The 18,601-nt window shown below is 40.8% G+C and overlaps 1 protein-coding gene across 1 annotated transcript; it reads right to left on the reverse strand.

Annotated features, from left to right (window-relative positions):
• Positions 1-380: 380 nt before the first annotated feature.
• Positions 381-12,671, reverse strand: RGMB (repulsive guidance molecule BMP co-receptor b). The gene is made up of 3 exons (XM_062018394.1): positions 12,312-12,671; positions 9,147-9,655; positions 381-2,887 (listed from the first exon to the last, which is right to left on the reverse strand). Exons 1-3 carry the CDS (start codon positions 12,430-12,432, stop codon positions 2,219-2,221), a joined length of 1,299 nt encoding a protein of 432 aa, XP_061874378.1. The 5' UTR covers positions 12,433-12,671; the 3' UTR covers positions 381-2,218.
• Positions 12,672-18,601: the final 5,930 nt, after the last annotated feature.

Raw genomic sequence — 18,601 nt, forward strand, 5'->3', positions numbered from 1 at the left:
GCATCTGCAAGGAAAGTACTGTACTCTGTACTCTATTATCCAACAAGTAATGGCTATAAGACAAATTGTGGTTTCATTTACAGATTGCCTGCTCAGTGTGTGGCAGACATTCATAATTCCTCAGCAGGGGTCTGTGACACCACATTACAAAATAATTTCAAGGATTTACACACCGTACAGCCACATTTTTACATAAACATATACTTACTGGTATATCCATGAACTCCATCTACAAGACTTTTGCAAAGACTGACACATTGTGATGTTTCCAAGTATTATAAAAAAAAAAAAAAAAAAAAAAAAAGTAGCTTTCTACAATACAGCCATCTGGGAGGCCTGTGGGGGGGAAAAAAAAAAAAAAAAAAAAAAAAAGAGTTCCCTCTAAGCTTAAGTTCTCTCCAGAGACCACTGACTGGCTTCAAAATATCCATGTCTGGCATTAACTAAAGCTCTCTTGAAAAGAGCAGACTTCAAGAATGAACATGTGAGAATAAAATTTTCTCCAGAAATCTTACAGCAGGAAAAAGAAAACTGAATTCACAGGGGGAATTACTACATTTCTGAAAATATTACTTACGTGAGAGGCTCATCACACAATGCTACTATACATATATCCAACATATACATACAGGACCCACGTAAATTAGTGTATGGTGCATACCCAATAACAACGTGCACCACTGCAAGCAATACTAGGTTTATACATGACCTTTCAGCCATGAGAATTTTTAATTCAGAGCACTGACAAAGTTCAGCGTCACAAACTAAAGAGAAGCCTTAGTTGGAGTTGTACAGTAGTCACATTAGCAGACTTATCATAGATCCTCCAGTCTAACTCACCTGAAACAGCATCATCAGACAGCATAGACAGAACAAGTTGCCAATAGTCTAGACTAACATAAAATTTTACTTTCAGCCTTAACTCAGTTCTGACTATTTTCATGTCAAGGTTTCACAGAACACCTTTATGCAGTTACCCAACCACACAGGGAATTAACTATGTTTTGAGAAGGCTACTGCTTACCAGTCAAAAGTCCCTAACATAGCCAAAAGTCTCCTTATGGAGACTTATGGACCTTTCATTCCATGAGTAAGCTCCATCTCTATCCACCAAGCAAACTAGCTTAAGTTTGCTTAACAAAGGCAAGTGTTATTTAAGTCTTATACAGATAGGATTTCTAACATACCAGTCCATTCTCAGACGAGTAGTTCTAGGAATTAAATCAGCTGGAGGTCAATTTATTGTAACATGTATTAAAGCTTCCACTTCTTGCAGCAGATTAAGGTACTAACTAAAACCAACCTTCAGGCCACCAAATCATTCTTCTAGCTCCTCACAGCAAAGTACCTGGAGTCTGCAGTCTCCTCCTTCTGAATGCATATACAGAATTAGCACCTAAGCAAGGGCCACAACTTAGGGTTGTTATTTCTCCAGTCCACCTTGGAGAATAACTTAACCCTTGAGGTTTGAAGTAGCTGCAATACTTACACACAACTAGACCACTAATAAATTTTTAAATTAACTTCTACACTAGCTCTATAAAGCTACATAAGTCTCACTTCAATGCATTCCTTTTTCTTCTTTTGAAATTCATGCCATGAATTTAGGAAATGTCAGAATTACAAAAAACATTCTGTAATTCGTGTTATCTAAGATAGTCACCTCAGCTATTGTGAATCACTTCACTCCCTCCCTCCGAAAAAAGGATGGTCATCTCTTTACAGGACAGAATACAACCCCATTATTAATTATTTTAACTAGTGAACCCAGCAAATCACCAGTCTCATTACAGGACATGAGACATACTGTCTCTAAGAATAAGACAAATTGTAGAAAAACACATAAATTAACCCAATTTTTAAAAATCTGTTAAACCATGTATTTAGAGGGACCACTGAGAATTATATGTGCATGTTTATGTGTATAATACATAGTTACTCAGACACCTACATAAATATTTAATATATAAAAAAAATAAAGTGCTTTCTATCAGGTCCCAATGCAGGGACATGATAAAACATTTCATCAATTGTAAATCAAATACATATGAAGAATACTACATCAAACATAGATGAAAACTGTTAACACAATATGTACAATCTGGTGGGAGTCCTAAGACAGAACAACCCTTCATATACATGGTATATACATATATTCATCTTTACTCAATATATTATGACAATATATATTTTAAAACTTTCTTGTAGCCAAAAATCCCTACAAAAACACAACAAGGATCAAGCACATGAGCTCAAGATTGACAAAGAACTTGCTACCTGTGCCCCCACTGCCACTTCCACTGCTGGGAAAGATATGCCAGTGCTCTCTTCTGGGGTGCAGTGCCTCCACATCCTGTAAGGCACTATGAGCAGCAGCTGTGAAGTTAGCATCACCAGTGGTGAGTAGGTCAAATACACATGAGTGAAAATAGATGTCCTTCACCAGCATCTTCTCGTGGCATTTGGTGGTGGCAGCTTCCAGTGTGTACACTGACCAGGGATGAGCAGTACCACCCTGAGAGAGCAACTGCCCCATCACAGGCAATGGTAAGTGGCCACTATTATCAATACGTTCACTTGAAGGGCAACCATTCACACACAGCTGCAGATCTTGGCTCTCCTCGAAGGCCATCACCAACTCCTGAGGCATCTGAATGGCTAATGTTAAGTAGTGTCCAAGCTGGCGTATATACACCGTGGTCCCAATATACCTGGCATGCATTTCAATGTATTTGCCACCGACTTTCTCCACAATTTGCAAGCTCTCGGTGTTCTCATTACTTCCACTTATTGTACCATCAACAAAAGCTGCAGGCAAGTCACCAGTCACTGCTTGATATACTTTCTGATCTATACAGCCTTGATACGATTTAAAGATAATAGTTATCTGGCAGGAGGCGGGGGGGGGGGGGGGGGGGAAGAAGAAAAAGAAGCAAAGTTAGTGGAAGAAATATCAGTCCCTTTTTGTTTTACAGTTGAACATATCTGTGACTGCTCACTACCTCAGAGCTTGGTAACTGTCTCCAACTCATGCCCAAAGGAAAAGAGACACACACTTAAAGCAAGGTTTTACTAGATAGCAACTGTTAAATTTGTTCCTAGGTTGTCCTGGAAGCAAGACTATTAGCATGTGGCAACAGACACAAGGTCAGGAAAGGCAAAGGCTTTACACGTAATCAAGTCTCAGAACTCTCTCCTGGCTAAGAGTTTCTTAACACTTTGGAATGCATCCTGCAGTCACAGAGAAGTTTAAGTGCCAAGTAATAGCCACAATGTTACCTACTATGGCAAAATCAGAATGAGACTGTGTGAAATCACAGAAAGGTACAAGAGAACACAGCTTCCACCACTCATGATATTCTCGTTACTCCTTTTACAGTGTACTGCGGTACCGGACATTTGTTGGATGTGTTGCCAGGATTAGCTGTGTGAGATTACTTTAAAAGCACTGATGTATTTAGTGATTTATCAGGTATTAATACAACAGGCAGTGAGAAAAGAGATGGAAAACCAACAAAAACGATGACTCAAACAACTGCTTAGGACTCCTGAATCTGTTAGTCTTAGAAGCTGGGAGATTTGACACTTTTCGGCCACTGTTGCTAGAAAACATGCCCATGGAGAAACAAAATGAGACTGAAAGATGCTCAAAGACATGCTTTTGAAGAATGACTTCCAACAGAGAAACCGGGAGTATAAATCAATTACTCATTCTTCTAAGATTATACAGAAAGAGTAGGTTGTCCAGTTTTACTTCAAGGCAATAATTAGGCTATTTGACAGACCAAGTTTGGAGTGTCTAGTCACTTTTCCTGAAATAAAAACTGTAACAGAATCATATATAAATATTAGAAACAGATACACTACTTCCTTTACACTTTCAGAGGGGATTGACTTCTTGAAAAAGTCTAAGGGAATCTTGCACCATGAATAAGTATTTTAATCATTATTTTAATCATTGGTTGACTTTTCTAGAATTTAAGCAGTCTGCTAAAAGAATCAGAGTACTCCAAAATCTATGAGAAGGTATTTTCAATTTAACACTACATTTTTCTCTTTAAAATTTGCTCTATAGCAACCTCATATTTTAATTTCAATTAACCAGCATATGCACAACAGCTTTTGTCTTCTACTCCTCTGCTTTGAAGTAAGAGATACAGGTTAAATAAACAGCTGATAACAGACAGTCCGAATAAAACCTCTACCCTAATACACCTCAACCTTCCACACCACAGTTATGTAAGGAAAAAGCCTTCCCTTCTCACTCCCCCCATTGCAACAATTTCAGCTTTAGAGTATGCAGACATACCTTAAACACTATTACATCACTTTTCAATGGTTTGACCAATTGGTTGGTGTTTTGTCAGTCTTTCTAAGATACAGAGATAATAACTTACAATTTAGATTTCATGGGTTCCCACTGGTGCTGTCTGACTGGAATTTTCTAATGTTTTTTCATTATGTTAATCAGTTATACATCTAGTTTGAGACCATCTGTAGTTAACCAACTTAGTAAACTGATGTCTGTGGACCACAGCTAAGATGGAATGTCTATGCCCAAAATTCAGAAGATGCACAAGTGCCCTTGCTGCTATAAAGATTACTTCACAACTCTATGCTTAGTGAAGATTGGCAACCCTGAGAATAGAAACCTGAGATCTTTGAAGTGATTAGTGTTTCTGCATATAATACAGAGCCTCACACAGTAAATCAGATCTCATATTTTATATAACACAGTTTTGATGAAACAGACTTCTATCTCAACCTGCTCAGACAAAGCAGCATTCTCACTTTCTCAAGCACATTCAAGTCAATCACATTCAAGTAATGATGTACATTTCAACAGAAGGAAAGCTCTAAATCTGCTCAGCATTTGAACAAGCCCAGAGTCAAAAAGCATTAATGGTTGTAATGTGATGCAGAACAGGCTACTTGACAAAGCAGTTAATCAAGGCACTTGGAGACAGAGGAACAGAACAGAAGCCTTCACACTAAGACAACATTAGCAATAACATCACATACTGAATGAGGATAAGGAAGGAGAATTGCAAGAAAAAGATAAAATCCCTTGGCTGCGGATAAGTACAGTTTGATAGCACAACACACGGAGAGAAGAAAAGGCACAGTAACACTAATAAAGGAACATACTAAGCAAGTGATGCACAACACACTTGCTCACCACACAGAAGGCAATGCTCAGCCCATTACGTTCCCAAGACAAGATCCCTCCTCTATGCTCCCAGACAGCCCGTCCCAGATATACATGTGCTGGATGTCGTACAGTATTGAATATCCTCTTGGATAGTTCAGTCAGCTGTCCTGGCTGTGCCCCCTCCCAGCTTCTTGTGAAACTTAACTCTGACCCCAGTAAAGCTGCCCATGTGTCACTATTTACAGACTAGAAACTAACCGCCCTTTCTTTAGGGCAGTAAAATCCAAATGCCAACATCTTCACGTGAAGAAAGATCTTTGAAAGTTTGGTGTCTGAACCTTGCTCTCTGGACACGTACAGAGCTCTTAAGCTACTGCACTGAGTAACTTTAAAAGATGAAAATAAGGTCGTTCCAGAGACTTGTCTGAAGATACACAAGCGTCAACCACATTAAGAGTACTTAAAACAAACTAAAAACCCACACATTCAATCTGCACTTTGGATTTTGGAGATATTCAAGAGACTGATAGATGAGGTGTTGAGGGATATAGTTCAGTTTAGTGATGGACTTTGCAGTGTGAGGTTAGTGGCTGGATGCAATCTTAAAGGCCTTCTCCAACCGTAGTGATTCTAAGAGTTGCATGTGCAAAAGACACTTTGCTGCTTTTATGAATATTGAGGGTTGGGAAGGCATGGTGCAGGTAAACTGTCCAGGGAAGACAAGGGAAAGCTTCATGATGCTGGCGACAATGTCTCAGAAGCCAGAACTGCTGTTATTACAAATCCAGGCACAATAAGCCCTCTTCATCCTACTGTACTTCATCCTGCTTCTGTGGTACACAAGCACTACAAGACATTTTAACCTGACACATTCCTGTTTCATGTCAGAGGAGAAAACATGAAGGGAAGGCATGTGTTTTCCGTTCACAACAGAGAAATTAAAGAGGAAATCCACCTGAAAACAAGACAGCTTAGAATTACATCATTTCCAAAAGGAGTGCCAAATTCACTCCAGAAAGTGTTTCTTGAATGCGGTTAAGCAAGAAGGCCACAGTTCAATCCTCTCAGAAATCAAACTACTATTAATTTCAAAACTATCCAGAACTTGACTATAGTTAAGAATCTTTAATAAACAGGAACTGGAGCTCCTTTTCTCACGTGGACAACTCAAGTAGAAAGGTTGTGCCTCTCCCCATGGTATGACTACGAAGCTTAGGTGGTTAAGAAGCAGAAAGTAAAACCTGTTTAAGTGCATAACATTAACATCTAACTCCCACCACCATGTCTGAGAAAAGGCTGCCACTTACAATCACTAATTTATACTTGGTCCTACTGCACCCAAGAGACTTCCAGAGGCTTTAGACAAATTCAAACAGATGTTGCTGAGTGAGTATGTATGTGTATCTTTTTTCTTCTCCGCTCCAAGGCAAACATTAAAGGCACTGTCTCTAACAGTTGGATCATCACGAAATAGCTGGGAAAGCGAGTTTAATCTCTCCCTTCTTTTTCTTTCTGACAGACTTTCTGTAAGAGTTTTGGGTAGGTCACTGCCATCTTTATGTCTGATTTCTCCAGCTTTGAAGAGCTCCCCTGTCATGGAAGCTGTTCTGAGATTTTGTGAAGGTAAACGGCTATTACAAAGGACTGTACAGGCAGCAGGTATAAAAGCTATTATAGAAGCTATTAAAAAGATGGTATTGTGGGGTTTTTATTTATTGAGTGCTTTTTTTGGAAGGGTACAAAGTCTTTACTGGCTTTCATGGCATGATAAGTGTTCTGGTTATTACTAGAGTAGTTGTCTCTAAATAGCAAATAAGTCAGAGATGCTTGGGCTTGCCTACAGAAAACTTTCACTCTTTGTAGTAATTGGAAATGGAGTTTTTCCTATCCAGATTTTTGTAGTGGATATGTTAGGTGTAAGTATCCCTTTTCCCTTTTATAGCAGCCTGTTCCATAAATAAATAAAGGAGAGAAAATTTATCTTGCTAAGCTACTGTTATATTCAAACAACCTTCATTTCCTACAAACAGGTGTGCTGATAAGCTTGATTACCTGCAAAAGAAAGAAAAAAACTGAAAGACTGTACAACATTTAACAGACACTAGCATTAGAGACATTTCCAATATCCTAAACCACATGTCTTATTTCATGCAATTGCTTCTGCACACTTAGCTGTACTTGTGCAACAGTAGGGATGTTAAAACACTAGTATAAATGCGAAAAATCCATTGCTATTTTTTTCCAGAATAAGTCAATGAAAAAGACAAAATCACTTAGAATAAAGACAGAAGACACACCCTTTAAAACATGTATATACATTTACCTCCTGAAGTTCTCTTGCTTGTCTTTTTGAGAAGACACATACCAGACTACATGCTACTGTATTAAATAATTTTCATAATGTAGCTAAAGGGCAAGATAGATCACCTGTCTACTACCATCACACCCTAACCACCCACACAATTAGTATATGAGGAGACTTAACTTTTTCCTCCAGTACTAAAGGACATTCTGCAATACTTCAGCAAAAGTGAGGATAAAAGCTTACTGCAGATTACGAATGTAGTTATTTAAGTGTCTTTAAAAAAAGTAACTGGAAGATGTTTCAAGGGATGCAAGTCTCTCTTGCAAAGCTTAGTCAAGTTAGCCTCGTACTCTAATTTTATACACCTTTTAGAACTCATTCATGATTCAGATTGTTCTGAACAGGTAAAACCAAAGAAAAGGCAATTTTGAATTTGAGTGATGTCCAATCTCTGGCTTGTGGCAAATGCAAAACTTCACCTCAGTGATATTAGCACAGAAACTAGTCACTACCTCAGGATCAAACATGAAAGCAATAGCAAAATTTTCACTTGCTAATATTACTGCACAGGCATCCCTGTGGAAGATGTGAAGGCTTCTAACCTACTGTGCTGCTAACCTACCAAACCCCTGCTCCTGATCCCAATAATAAAAAAATACTTCCAATCTAAAGGAAACACTGAAAATTCTCCGCTACTGATGTTCATAAAAATGTGTACACATAGCTTGACATACCCTTACAATACAAAAGCTACACTACCACAGTTTAAAAAACCCATTTCACTCCAAAAGGGAATGAGATTTGACAGTACCAGCTTCAAATTTATGTTTAATTAATTTCTTTTATTAATAGAAAGATGACCTGGTAAATTCCAAGCATTTTTCACTTGTCTCTGGAAGTATATTTAAGGATATCTTAGCCAGGCTTATGATTCACACCTCCTCCTTTTCTTCCTATTTTTCTTTCCTCCTCCTTTTCTCCTACACCCTTGCTATCTGCCTTCATCAGAAAGAGACACGTACTTATTCTTAAGGTAAGGAAACATTATAAGATATCAGTATTAGCATATGTATTCATTCTCTAGCCCCTTCAAGTGGCTGAGAGTAGACCAATCTTAAGTCTTGCTTGTCTGAATACCGACTTAAAACTATCAGCAGAATTTTGGTTGCTGCTTCTTTAGGAAATCCAGGGTATTAAGACAACCATTTGGCATCAGTGCAATTTTTTTTTTTTTTTTTGCTATGTCCTCTCAGTTCTCTGCAGTTCTTTTCTCTAAACCATCAGTTTCTTGGTAAGTCATTTGTTGTACTACTTGGTCTACATTTATTGCTTTCTAGTGTTATGGCTATAGAATTTAGAGAGTTAACGAAAAGCAGAGACTTGTACTCTTTCCTTGCTCCTTGACTAGAATTTTGACAGTGCAGAAACAGCCACAAACGCTGCCATCCTGTTAGTATCCTTAAGGGCTTACATGGTGAAGTATATGTTTGTTTTCTGGCAAGGAAGAGTAGAAGGAAAAAAAAAACCTGTTTTGTTTGATTATCAGAAAAGGGTAAGTTTTACTTTCTTGAACTACTGCCTAGAAGATTCTCAAGCTGCTACACTTCTTAACTGTTAAAGGGCTAAGTGACTTGAGTGTTTTGGCCTTTTACTTCTCATGTATGCACAGTGCTTAAGAACATTCCATACCTTATTTGTTGCAGTTGCACTTGATCCTGGGACCACAGGCACATTGGTCACTTGCACTGACAAGTAGTTATTGTCTATGAGGGGCCAAGCACCTTCCACTTTGCATGTCTGGAAGTGATCCTTGAAAGTCCTCAGGTGAGGATCACCAAACAAGCCACAAAATAGGTAAGTAGGAGGATTCTTCTCCCCTCCTTGATGTTCTGTGGTTTCTGTGTGCCCATTGTAATTGCAAGGATCATGGGTTACTTCAGGGTTGGTGGAGGATGTGGGTCCATCTTTGGAACAGTTCCTCTGAGTCATGAGGTCACCAATTCCAAGCACTGCTGAATGATAGACAAGGTTTCCACGGCATACTTTGGCATTGCGGTAGGTACAGGCAGAGTATGCTCGCAAGGCCTTGCAGAACTCCAAATCAAAGCCCCCAGTGGCCAAGTTTAGATGTGAAGTTAAAGTTACAAAGTCAGTGGTGCACTTCTGGATTCCACAAGGTGTTTGCAGATGGCAGTCACCTAAGACCAAAACAGATTCCGAAGAGAAATTAAAAAAACCTCTTAGATTGCAATACACCATTCCACATCCAGGGGTACTGTAGCAAACCACCTGTAGAAAACTTACAGTGCTCCCTCACTAGGGAAACATTACATAATAGAGAAAAGGGGGTTGGAAGGCAGAAAGATAGAAACACAGGCCAACTCAGAGGCTGACATGACCCATGCATGCCTTAATCCATTACTTGATATTGTCTAGATGAAAATTAAGAGCACTAACTCCTGTGAAGTATGCACTCAACATTTCTTTCCAGATATCAAGGTGATGATGCAGTTTTGTGTTTTAGTTAATTAGTCAATAAGCAAGTCTCCATTTAAGTCTTTCGGTAATTTACACGAGTTACTTTTAAACAGAATCCTGCCCCTCAGAAGCATGTGACAGATGTTTACACAAAAACAGATTGAATGAAGCAGAAATCAAACTTTCTCTTCAAGAAAGTATGGTGGGGAGAAGGAGGGTAAGGAAATGGGCAGGCCGTAAGTTCAGTTTGCTTTATTTTCCTGCCACTGCCATACTAAAGCTTCACTGCTTACTTTCTGGGACTACTGAGTGAGAAATACCACAGCAGTCTGAAGTACCTCTCTTACAGTCTAACAAGACAAAGGATAAGGAAACTCTCATCCTGTGAAATCCTGAAGTATTTATTAGTATATACAAAAGGTACTAAGTTCCATTTACATGAACAAACCAGTTAGACCTTATCTGGTCATCTGATTTCTGCAAAGAAGGCATAGTTAACACCCCAGCAAGCAAACTGAAGTTTTACAGCCCACTCCACCAACTCACACTGTCATGATCTGAATCCCTTTCAGATTCTCATGGCAGTTAACAGAGAATCACAGAATGGCAGGGGTTGGAAGGGACCTCTAGACATCATCTAGTCCAACCCCCCTCCTAAAGCAAGTCCACCTAGATCAGGTCACACAGGAACATTGGTCTTCTGCAGTAACTTCTACACAAGAACTCACAAAGAGCAGAAACAAAATTAACAAGACTGCATGTGGCACTAAAGGAACCAGAGCCAGGGTTTAAAAACAGAAGGACTTAGTCAAAGGACAGATCAGTTTTTTTCCCATTCAAAGTAGTGAAAACAAACATAACAGAAAACGGACCTTCAGAAAGAACATGTGCAAGACTTGATGCAATAGCTGTCCGAGCACCTGAAACTGTCTACTGAAAACATACTGTACTTATCAGTCCTTTTATGACCTATGAAGTTCAATGGTGCATACATTAATTTCTAATTTCAAATTGTCTTAGAGCCCATACTCAACACCACAAAAACGCTTACAAAGACACATGAAGTGTGTAAAAAGGGAAATTACAATACAGCCAACAGATACTCTTTTCTGTGCTCTCAAACCCCTCTTCTAACATTTCCAATTTGTTTTGTGCACCCTCAAAGTAAAATAGGCATAAAACCGATCTGATTTTTTTCAGTCTAGTTAAAGAGTTTCTAAACTCCCCAAAAAATTTCAAAATACTGAAAAATGGACTAAATAGTAATGTAGCACTTCTCATTTTTAAACACAGTTGTTTTCTGCAATTCACACAGTGATGAGAAGGTATTGGCAATTTCTTTGCTTACCCCTTAGCTGACCATCCTATAAGTCAGCACTCACTGATTTACTCTGAATATCCAAACCATGACTTTGTAAGGGCAACAGGTTTTGGCAGTGATGATATGCTAACATGAATCTCCTGTCAAAATCCCAAGACAATAGGACAGAGTAGAAGGAGGAAGTCTCTAATCGCCAACCAAATTTCTCATTCGATCGTTGTTCAAGTGACATGAAGTCTTGAAAATGAACAGAAAAAGATACTAATAAAATTATGTGTTTTCAGGTGCACACACACACACAGAAGACCTATGCTGCAACACTGGTTCAGAGCTTGACTTTCAATGCATCAAAACTCTTCTATTTCCCTTCAGTTATTTGTGATAATATTTTAATCGTACATAGGTAAGTATAGCTGAGCAAGTTAGTCAAGTTACTAATCTAATAAATCTGTCACTCCACACTCCTTGTAACTTTAGGAAATTTGCTTGCTGATTTAAGTGGCCTCTTGATACAAAGAAGAGTAAATAAAGAGTGATCTCACTAAAATTAGATGACCTTTCCCAACAATTTATTTTGCTAAAACTACAAATATACGAAAGCTCAAGCTGTAGAGAACATTTTCACAGAACTTTTAACTCCTCAGACCACTTCTGCCTTAAAAATACAGAGCGCTGCAGGGCACGGGGTACCTTGCCCTCCGCCAAGTAAATGCTGTCCTGAAGGAAAACCAAACAGCCACTCCCGTGTCCAGACCGGCTGCCGCACAGCCCGGCACTGCCCGTCTTAACCGTGCCACTTCCAGAGCCGCATCGCCCTTCCCACCCGCGGGCTCCCACCCGCGGGCTCCCGCCCGATCTCGCGCAAAGCGCTACCGCATGCCGCCCACGCAGCGGGAGAGCCGTGCGCGCCCGAACAGACACCGCTGGCGGTGTAACCTTGCACCGGCCCGTGCCCGCGGGGCCGGGGCGTGTAACACTCTCCCTCCATCAGGCCTGCCTCCATGTCTCGGCCTCCCGCGCAGCTGCCGCCCTCGGGCCTCGGCTTGCCCAAGTACCTGAGCCCAGCAGCTGCCCCAGGGCGGCGAGGAGGCCGAGGGTGGCAAGCGACGGCCAGTGTGGTCCGCGGCGGCGGCACGGCTCAGCCCCGCCGACGCGGGAAGGCGCGGTTCTCCCCATGCCCGTCCATGCAGGTCGCCGGGCCGGCGGCAGGTCGGGGCCGCGGCATGAGACGGCGGGCGGGCGGGCAACCTTCTCTTCGCTGCTTCCTCCTCCTGTTCTTTTTCCTTCAGTGGCGCGGCGAGGAGTGGCAGCCACCAAGCCGCAGCGCGGCAGGTGCAGGGAGGCGCAGCATGGTGGCTGCAGGACACGGGCACAAAGACAAAAAGCCGGTAAGCTGCCGAAGCGTGCCCCCGCCCCCGAGCACTCCGCAGGCCGCGCGCTGCCGCCACCGGCCTCGCCCACGTCGCCGCCTCCCATTGGCTGCTCGGCCTGTCCCACAAACCCCGCGAAGCGCTGGCTCAGGGCCACGCCCCCTGGGACGTGAAATAACACCAGTGAAATAACCAGTGGAAAACCAATAGAGAAAAGAGCGAATCACAGATGTGCAACCAAACCTTTAAGACCTCTTTCCCCCCACCTTCCTGAGCTCAGAGCTCTGAACCTGGTGACATTACTTCCTTCCCCCTACAAGCGGCACCAGGGGCAGGGAATGGGGGATGCAGTCAGTCCTTTCCTGATGTCTCTTGCCTCTTACTGCACTCCTGGGAGGTGCCCCTTTCCAGTCTTCCCTTGCTCCAGCTCAAGGTCTCCCACATACCAGGCAGCCCTGCCTGGGCCACTCTGATGGGGTGCTGCAACTCCAGTTCATGTCTGGGTTGGGATCTAAACCACTTGCCTCATCTAACCCAGACTCTCTAATTTTCATCCCCTCTGTCACAGGGTCTCCACACCGCGGGCTGCAAGGGTCTCTCTGGTCTGGAATTCTTCTGGAAAGAAGGTATTCTGTCCTTCTTTCCAGACTGTAGGGTCCGTGTGGTCCCCTCCACCTTGCCCTTCCCTTCTGCCTCCTCTCACACATTTCAAATTCCCATCCTTAAACAGTGATGGCAGAGGCACCAGATTGGCCTGGCCAGGTTGAAGGTGGGTCCAAACTCCAGAGCTAGGGGAAAGTCTGACAACTCTTAACAGGGGGAACACTGCAGCTCCCTACCCATTACAAAGCAAAAGCATCTCTTCACAAACCCATGGCATGCAGTTTCCTCTTGATACTAAAGCAATTACCTTATACTTTCAATACATAATCTGCTTGATTAGAAAAAAAATGAAAGAGGTATTACACAGCTAAAACAAGTTACCTGATCAAGGCGGACCTGCTTTAGCAGGGCAGTTGGACTAGATAATCTTCCAACTCCTGCCATTCTGTGATTTTGTGAAAATCTATCCATTCAAGTGCACAGGTATGAATCTTCCTAAAAGGCCCAAACTGGACAGTAACTAAATCACCTCGGTAAAAAGTCTATTACCACCAAAGATACTTGTCTTCACCCTACAGTTCACCAGGATACAGTATGATGAATTGACACAATAAGGTCTGAAAAACATACCTTCAAATTGGCCTATGTATAAACATGTAGAGCTGGTATAAAGCTGGCAGTGCTCTGTTGACTGTGTACATCAGTACTGGTGAATTGGATATGCGAATGGGCTGGGAAATAGGACACTTATGCTAAGAAATTAATCATGATTGGGCAGACAATTTTATGTTCCCAAAAAATTGAGGGTAATGTACTTTAATTACATTTTGTCACTTTACCTAATTTATTGATGCTTCACGTTCAAAGATAGACTATGTAAGAATCGAGTAGTCTTTTTTCTACCTGCAGGATCCTGCTTGAAGTTTACCAAAAGAAATCATTACAGTTTAACTGTAGTCTCTGTCTGTCATGTGAGTGGAGAAAAAAAAATTTTAACAGCTTGTCGTGGTTTTGCCCAGCCAGTAATGAAGCACCACGACAGTCTCTTGCCCACTGCCCCCCATTCACCCCCACCCTCTTTAGGATGATGGAGGCCCCAGCAAAATGGGAGGAAAAAAAGATAACCAAGGAAGTTGTAGATTGAGACAAGGGCAGGGAGGGCTCACTGCCAATTACAGTTCCAGGCAAAACAGACTCCATGACTCTACTTACAAAGTAGGAACTACTACTACCTACAAGAAACAGAAATGAACCAAAAGCAAAACCATGGCAAGATGACCGAAAAATTACAACCAGCACATTAAGATCTCCCTCCCCCATCCCTCCTTTCTTCCCAGGCTTAGCTCCCTGCTCCCAATATCTCTACCTCCTCCACCCCCTCAACGGCTCCAGGGGTTAGAGAATAGGGGATGTGGTCGGTCTCTCACAGATGGGCTCTGCTGCTTCTCTTCTCAGAGGAGGACTCCTTGCACTCTTCCCCTGCTCCGATACGGGGTCCCTCCCCCAGGACACAGTCTCTAAGGAACTTCTCTGGTGTGGGTTCTTCCCAGCAGCTATGGCTTCTGCTGATACAGGGTACCTCACACGAGATGCAGTCCTCAATGATTATCTCTGGCATGGGTTCTTTCCAACAGTTGCAGCTTCTGCAGATACAGGGTCCTTCCCATGGGACACAGCCTTTTCTGGCCATAATTTTAATGGACTTCTTTGGCATGGGTTCTTCTCTGCAATTATAGCTTCTGTAAATATGAGGTTGCTCACACGGGACACGGCCTCCTTCAGCCATAGTCATTGACCCTGGCACAGCATCTTTAATGAAGTGAGTCACTGCCCCTGATGTGGGGGTCTTTAACAAAATGCAAACATATCTCTGCTTCACCAGTCCTGCCTGCAGGATGCAGAGGAGTCTCTGCTCCACCACACCTCCTCCTCTCTTCCCTCACTGACCTTGGAGTCCGCATGGTTGCTTCTCTCTCTCTCTTCCCACTCCTTGCACCACCACCAGCTGGAAAAAGAAGGGGCTGAAGAAGGAAGAATCCTCCTCTTCCAGCTTCTTCTTAAAAAGTGATCATGGAGGTATCTAATTGGCTCAGTGCCAGAAGTGTGTCTGGCTCTCAGATGGGGAGAGTTGCAAGCAACTTCTGACAGAAGCCATCTTTACAGCCCCTTCCACCTTACCATAAACGGCTGTCATGTCAAACCATGACACAGCTTTACTTATACATGCCATGGTGCAATTATTTACAAAAATATTGCAGAATGAGGTAGTATTTTCAAATATGTTAACTTAAAAGGTTTTTTTTAAAAAAAGCTAGTAATCAGTATTTGCTATTTCACAGCCTGAGTGAAACAATTTTTTTTTCTCGATTTATGGAGTTCTAACTTTTCTGACATGGCACAAAAATGCACACATTTTTAAATTCAACTGTAAAAAGAAGACAGTGAACTATTTCAAAATTATTAATTCTAACTGGACTTAAGTGAATGCTACGGAGGTCTTAGGTCCATCTTGGTCCTTACCTTACTGGCTGTTCTTGACCCGTAAAACTTCAGAGTAAGCGATTTTCTTTTAACAATCTTTTAAGTAGAAATAAAATCTCTTTAAAAAAATTTTTTTTTCTTAATGTATGTAGCTGAGCAGTACTATGCTTTACTGTTATAACTTGTTAATAGTTTTGTTTGCTTAGTCTCTTTAAAATTCTTCACTGCCTGAAAGACTGAATATAAAAAGACAAGCTTCAGATCTCTGCTAGAAATAGGTGAATTAATCCCAGCTTACATGAATATGTGTAAAAATTTGTTTTGGAAATGAGATATTTTACCGCATCTTAGCAGATATTAAGTAGGTTACAACAATTTTGGACGTGACACTACTGTGTGAGAACCAAAGTGTAGAGCAGACAGCTTTGATAATTCCCAGTGAAAATTGCTTTGTGTTTGTGAGATTATTTTTTAAAACAGAAACTAAGGTAAAAGTTGTCAATGAAAATGCACTCATACAAGTTCAAGGAGATTTTATTTTTTCAGGTGTTGTCACTATCACTTTTGAGTTGACATTGCTGTAGTTCAGATTTGTGTGATACTTTAAAAGCACGTGGTACTACAGAGGTGTAGTTCCTCCTTATTTTTAACCAAAATAATACATTAAAAATGAAAGAATATTGTTCTTTTCTGCCAGGAATACTGCAGTTAGTATATTACATACTCTAGGATAGCTTACATAGTATTTGATGACTAAACTAATTTAAAAACATCAAAACCCCCAAGGGTTTTGGGGGTTTTTCTAAGTTCAGTTTTATGGATGTGAATTTTGAAGTACCAAGACTGAACTCATATGACCAGGGACTGGAAATTATAGTCTTCATCTATAATATCGATACTGGTATAGTTTCTTCCACCCAGTCATCTCAAAATTATGTACATAAGCCCTTCTACAACAGCGAGTTCAATACTAGCCAGTTTTCCATCTGACACTGCTGTGATGTCTTGCACAGTAGCTTTCCATACTGGATGTAGAAGACTGAAAGGAGATGCAGTGGATAGATGGGACTGGGAAAAAAACATGTGCTACCCTGTAATATACTTCACATTGCCAGTATACCTGTGAATCTTTGCTTTTGTGAATTAAGTTGTTCCTTTGGCCTGTCATGGCATTTCTTTCCTCTGTGTTCCGATCCTTTCTCTAAATCCATTCAAAAAAAGATATAATTGACAAAAAAAGTAGAAAGATGAGCATATAGAAATAATGATTGTGAGGGATCTCATAGATTCAAGAAAGGATGTATTCTTTAATTGCACTTTTTAGTATTCTAAATGGACAATAAATTTATCCACTCTTTTCTACCCTAAATTCCTCAGAATTCCCCGAATTCTTAAAATAACCTGGAAAATGTTACATCCTTGTATTTATCCCCTTAGAAACCAAAACCACAGTTCTGATAGAATGTTCTTCCCTGTCTGGGAAGGACACATTTACATTATTAAGTTAGCTTCTGTATAGTAATACTGTGGATTACAGATACAAAGCTTGGAAACAAGATTTAAAAGTCCAGTTAGTACAATCAGTTCATAATTTGGGACTAACATTGACTATTTTGGTATTAGTAGTTTTGATAGCAAAATCTGGGCATTTTGGCGATTGCATTGCTTTACTACTGACACTCTCTTAAGACCTACATTACAGAAATGTATACATATTCACAGAGTCATGATGTCAGATTAAACTTCCAGAAAACTGAATTCCAATGAATCTTTCGTCATGTTGCAGGTGACCTTTATCTCCAATAAAAACAAAAACAATCATCAGCAAGCAACTGTGCTGCCTACCCTTGGGGGTTTTGATGTTTTTAAATTAGTTTAGTCATCAAATACTATGTAAGCTATCCTAGAGCATGTAATATACTAACTGCAGTATTCCTGGCAGAAAAGAAATAGTGTTGTTATAGCTGTAGTTGAAGGAAGAGATTCCTGTAGAGTATCTGTCCAGTTCTGAAAATTTTTAAGATAAAAGATGGATTTGCTTATATGTAAGTATGTATTTGTTTAACAAAAATTATTATTGCCAGTTCACTTGAAAGCAAATAAATTTATAGCTTTTACTTTGACCTAAGAGTAGCTTACTCTTTCTGTAAAAAGTTGCTTAAAAACTGTTTTAAGAAGTTGCCCTGGTTTCATCTGGGCTAGAGTTAATTTTCTTCCTAGCAGCTGGTACCAGTCTGTGGGGTTTATATGGAAAAGAATGTTGATAACACAGCATGTTTTGGTTATTGCTGAGCAGTGTTTGTACAGCCTCAAGGCCTTTTCTGCTTCTCCCCCTGCCCTCACAGAAAGAGGCTGAGGGTGCACAAGAAGCTGAGAAAAGGTATGTCCGTAAAAGCTGACTCCAACTAGCCCAAGCATTCCATACCAGCATATCAGCAGTCTCCATGTTGTGCTCCAACAGTACAGAAGGAGAAAAGATAGATCTATGTGGTGGAGGTAATCATGAGTCAGCATTAAGAATAAGGAAGCTTTGAGCATGCATAGTGAAGATAATGAAAGCATCAAGGATAAAGCCAGGGTCAGAGAGAGACACAAAAAAGGTAGGACAAAGCAGACATAGGACTGGGGGAGACAATAATGGGAATAGTTTGAAACATAGGTAGCTAGATTTTCTACAAAGACTAAATGCAAGTCCCAACAAGGCCTGGAACTCCATTGCGTTTCTGAGACACTTAGCTTTTTCATAAATAAGAATTATGAAAACAACTCAGTTGCATTAACTGAAAAACAAATTAAAATTAGTTTGGATGGACTCTCAGCATGGAGGATTTCAATGACATGGAGGCAGTGTTGACTTCCACAAGAAGCTTCAGTGTCTAGTTCAGGCATTA

This window comes from Colius striatus, chromosome Z (genome assembly GCF_028858725.1).
Source record: "Colius striatus isolate bColStr4 chromosome Z, bColStr4.1.hap1, whole genome shotgun sequence".
In the NCBI taxonomy this organism is placed as follows: domain Eukaryota; kingdom Metazoa; phylum Chordata; class Aves; order Coliiformes; family Coliidae; genus Colius; species Colius striatus.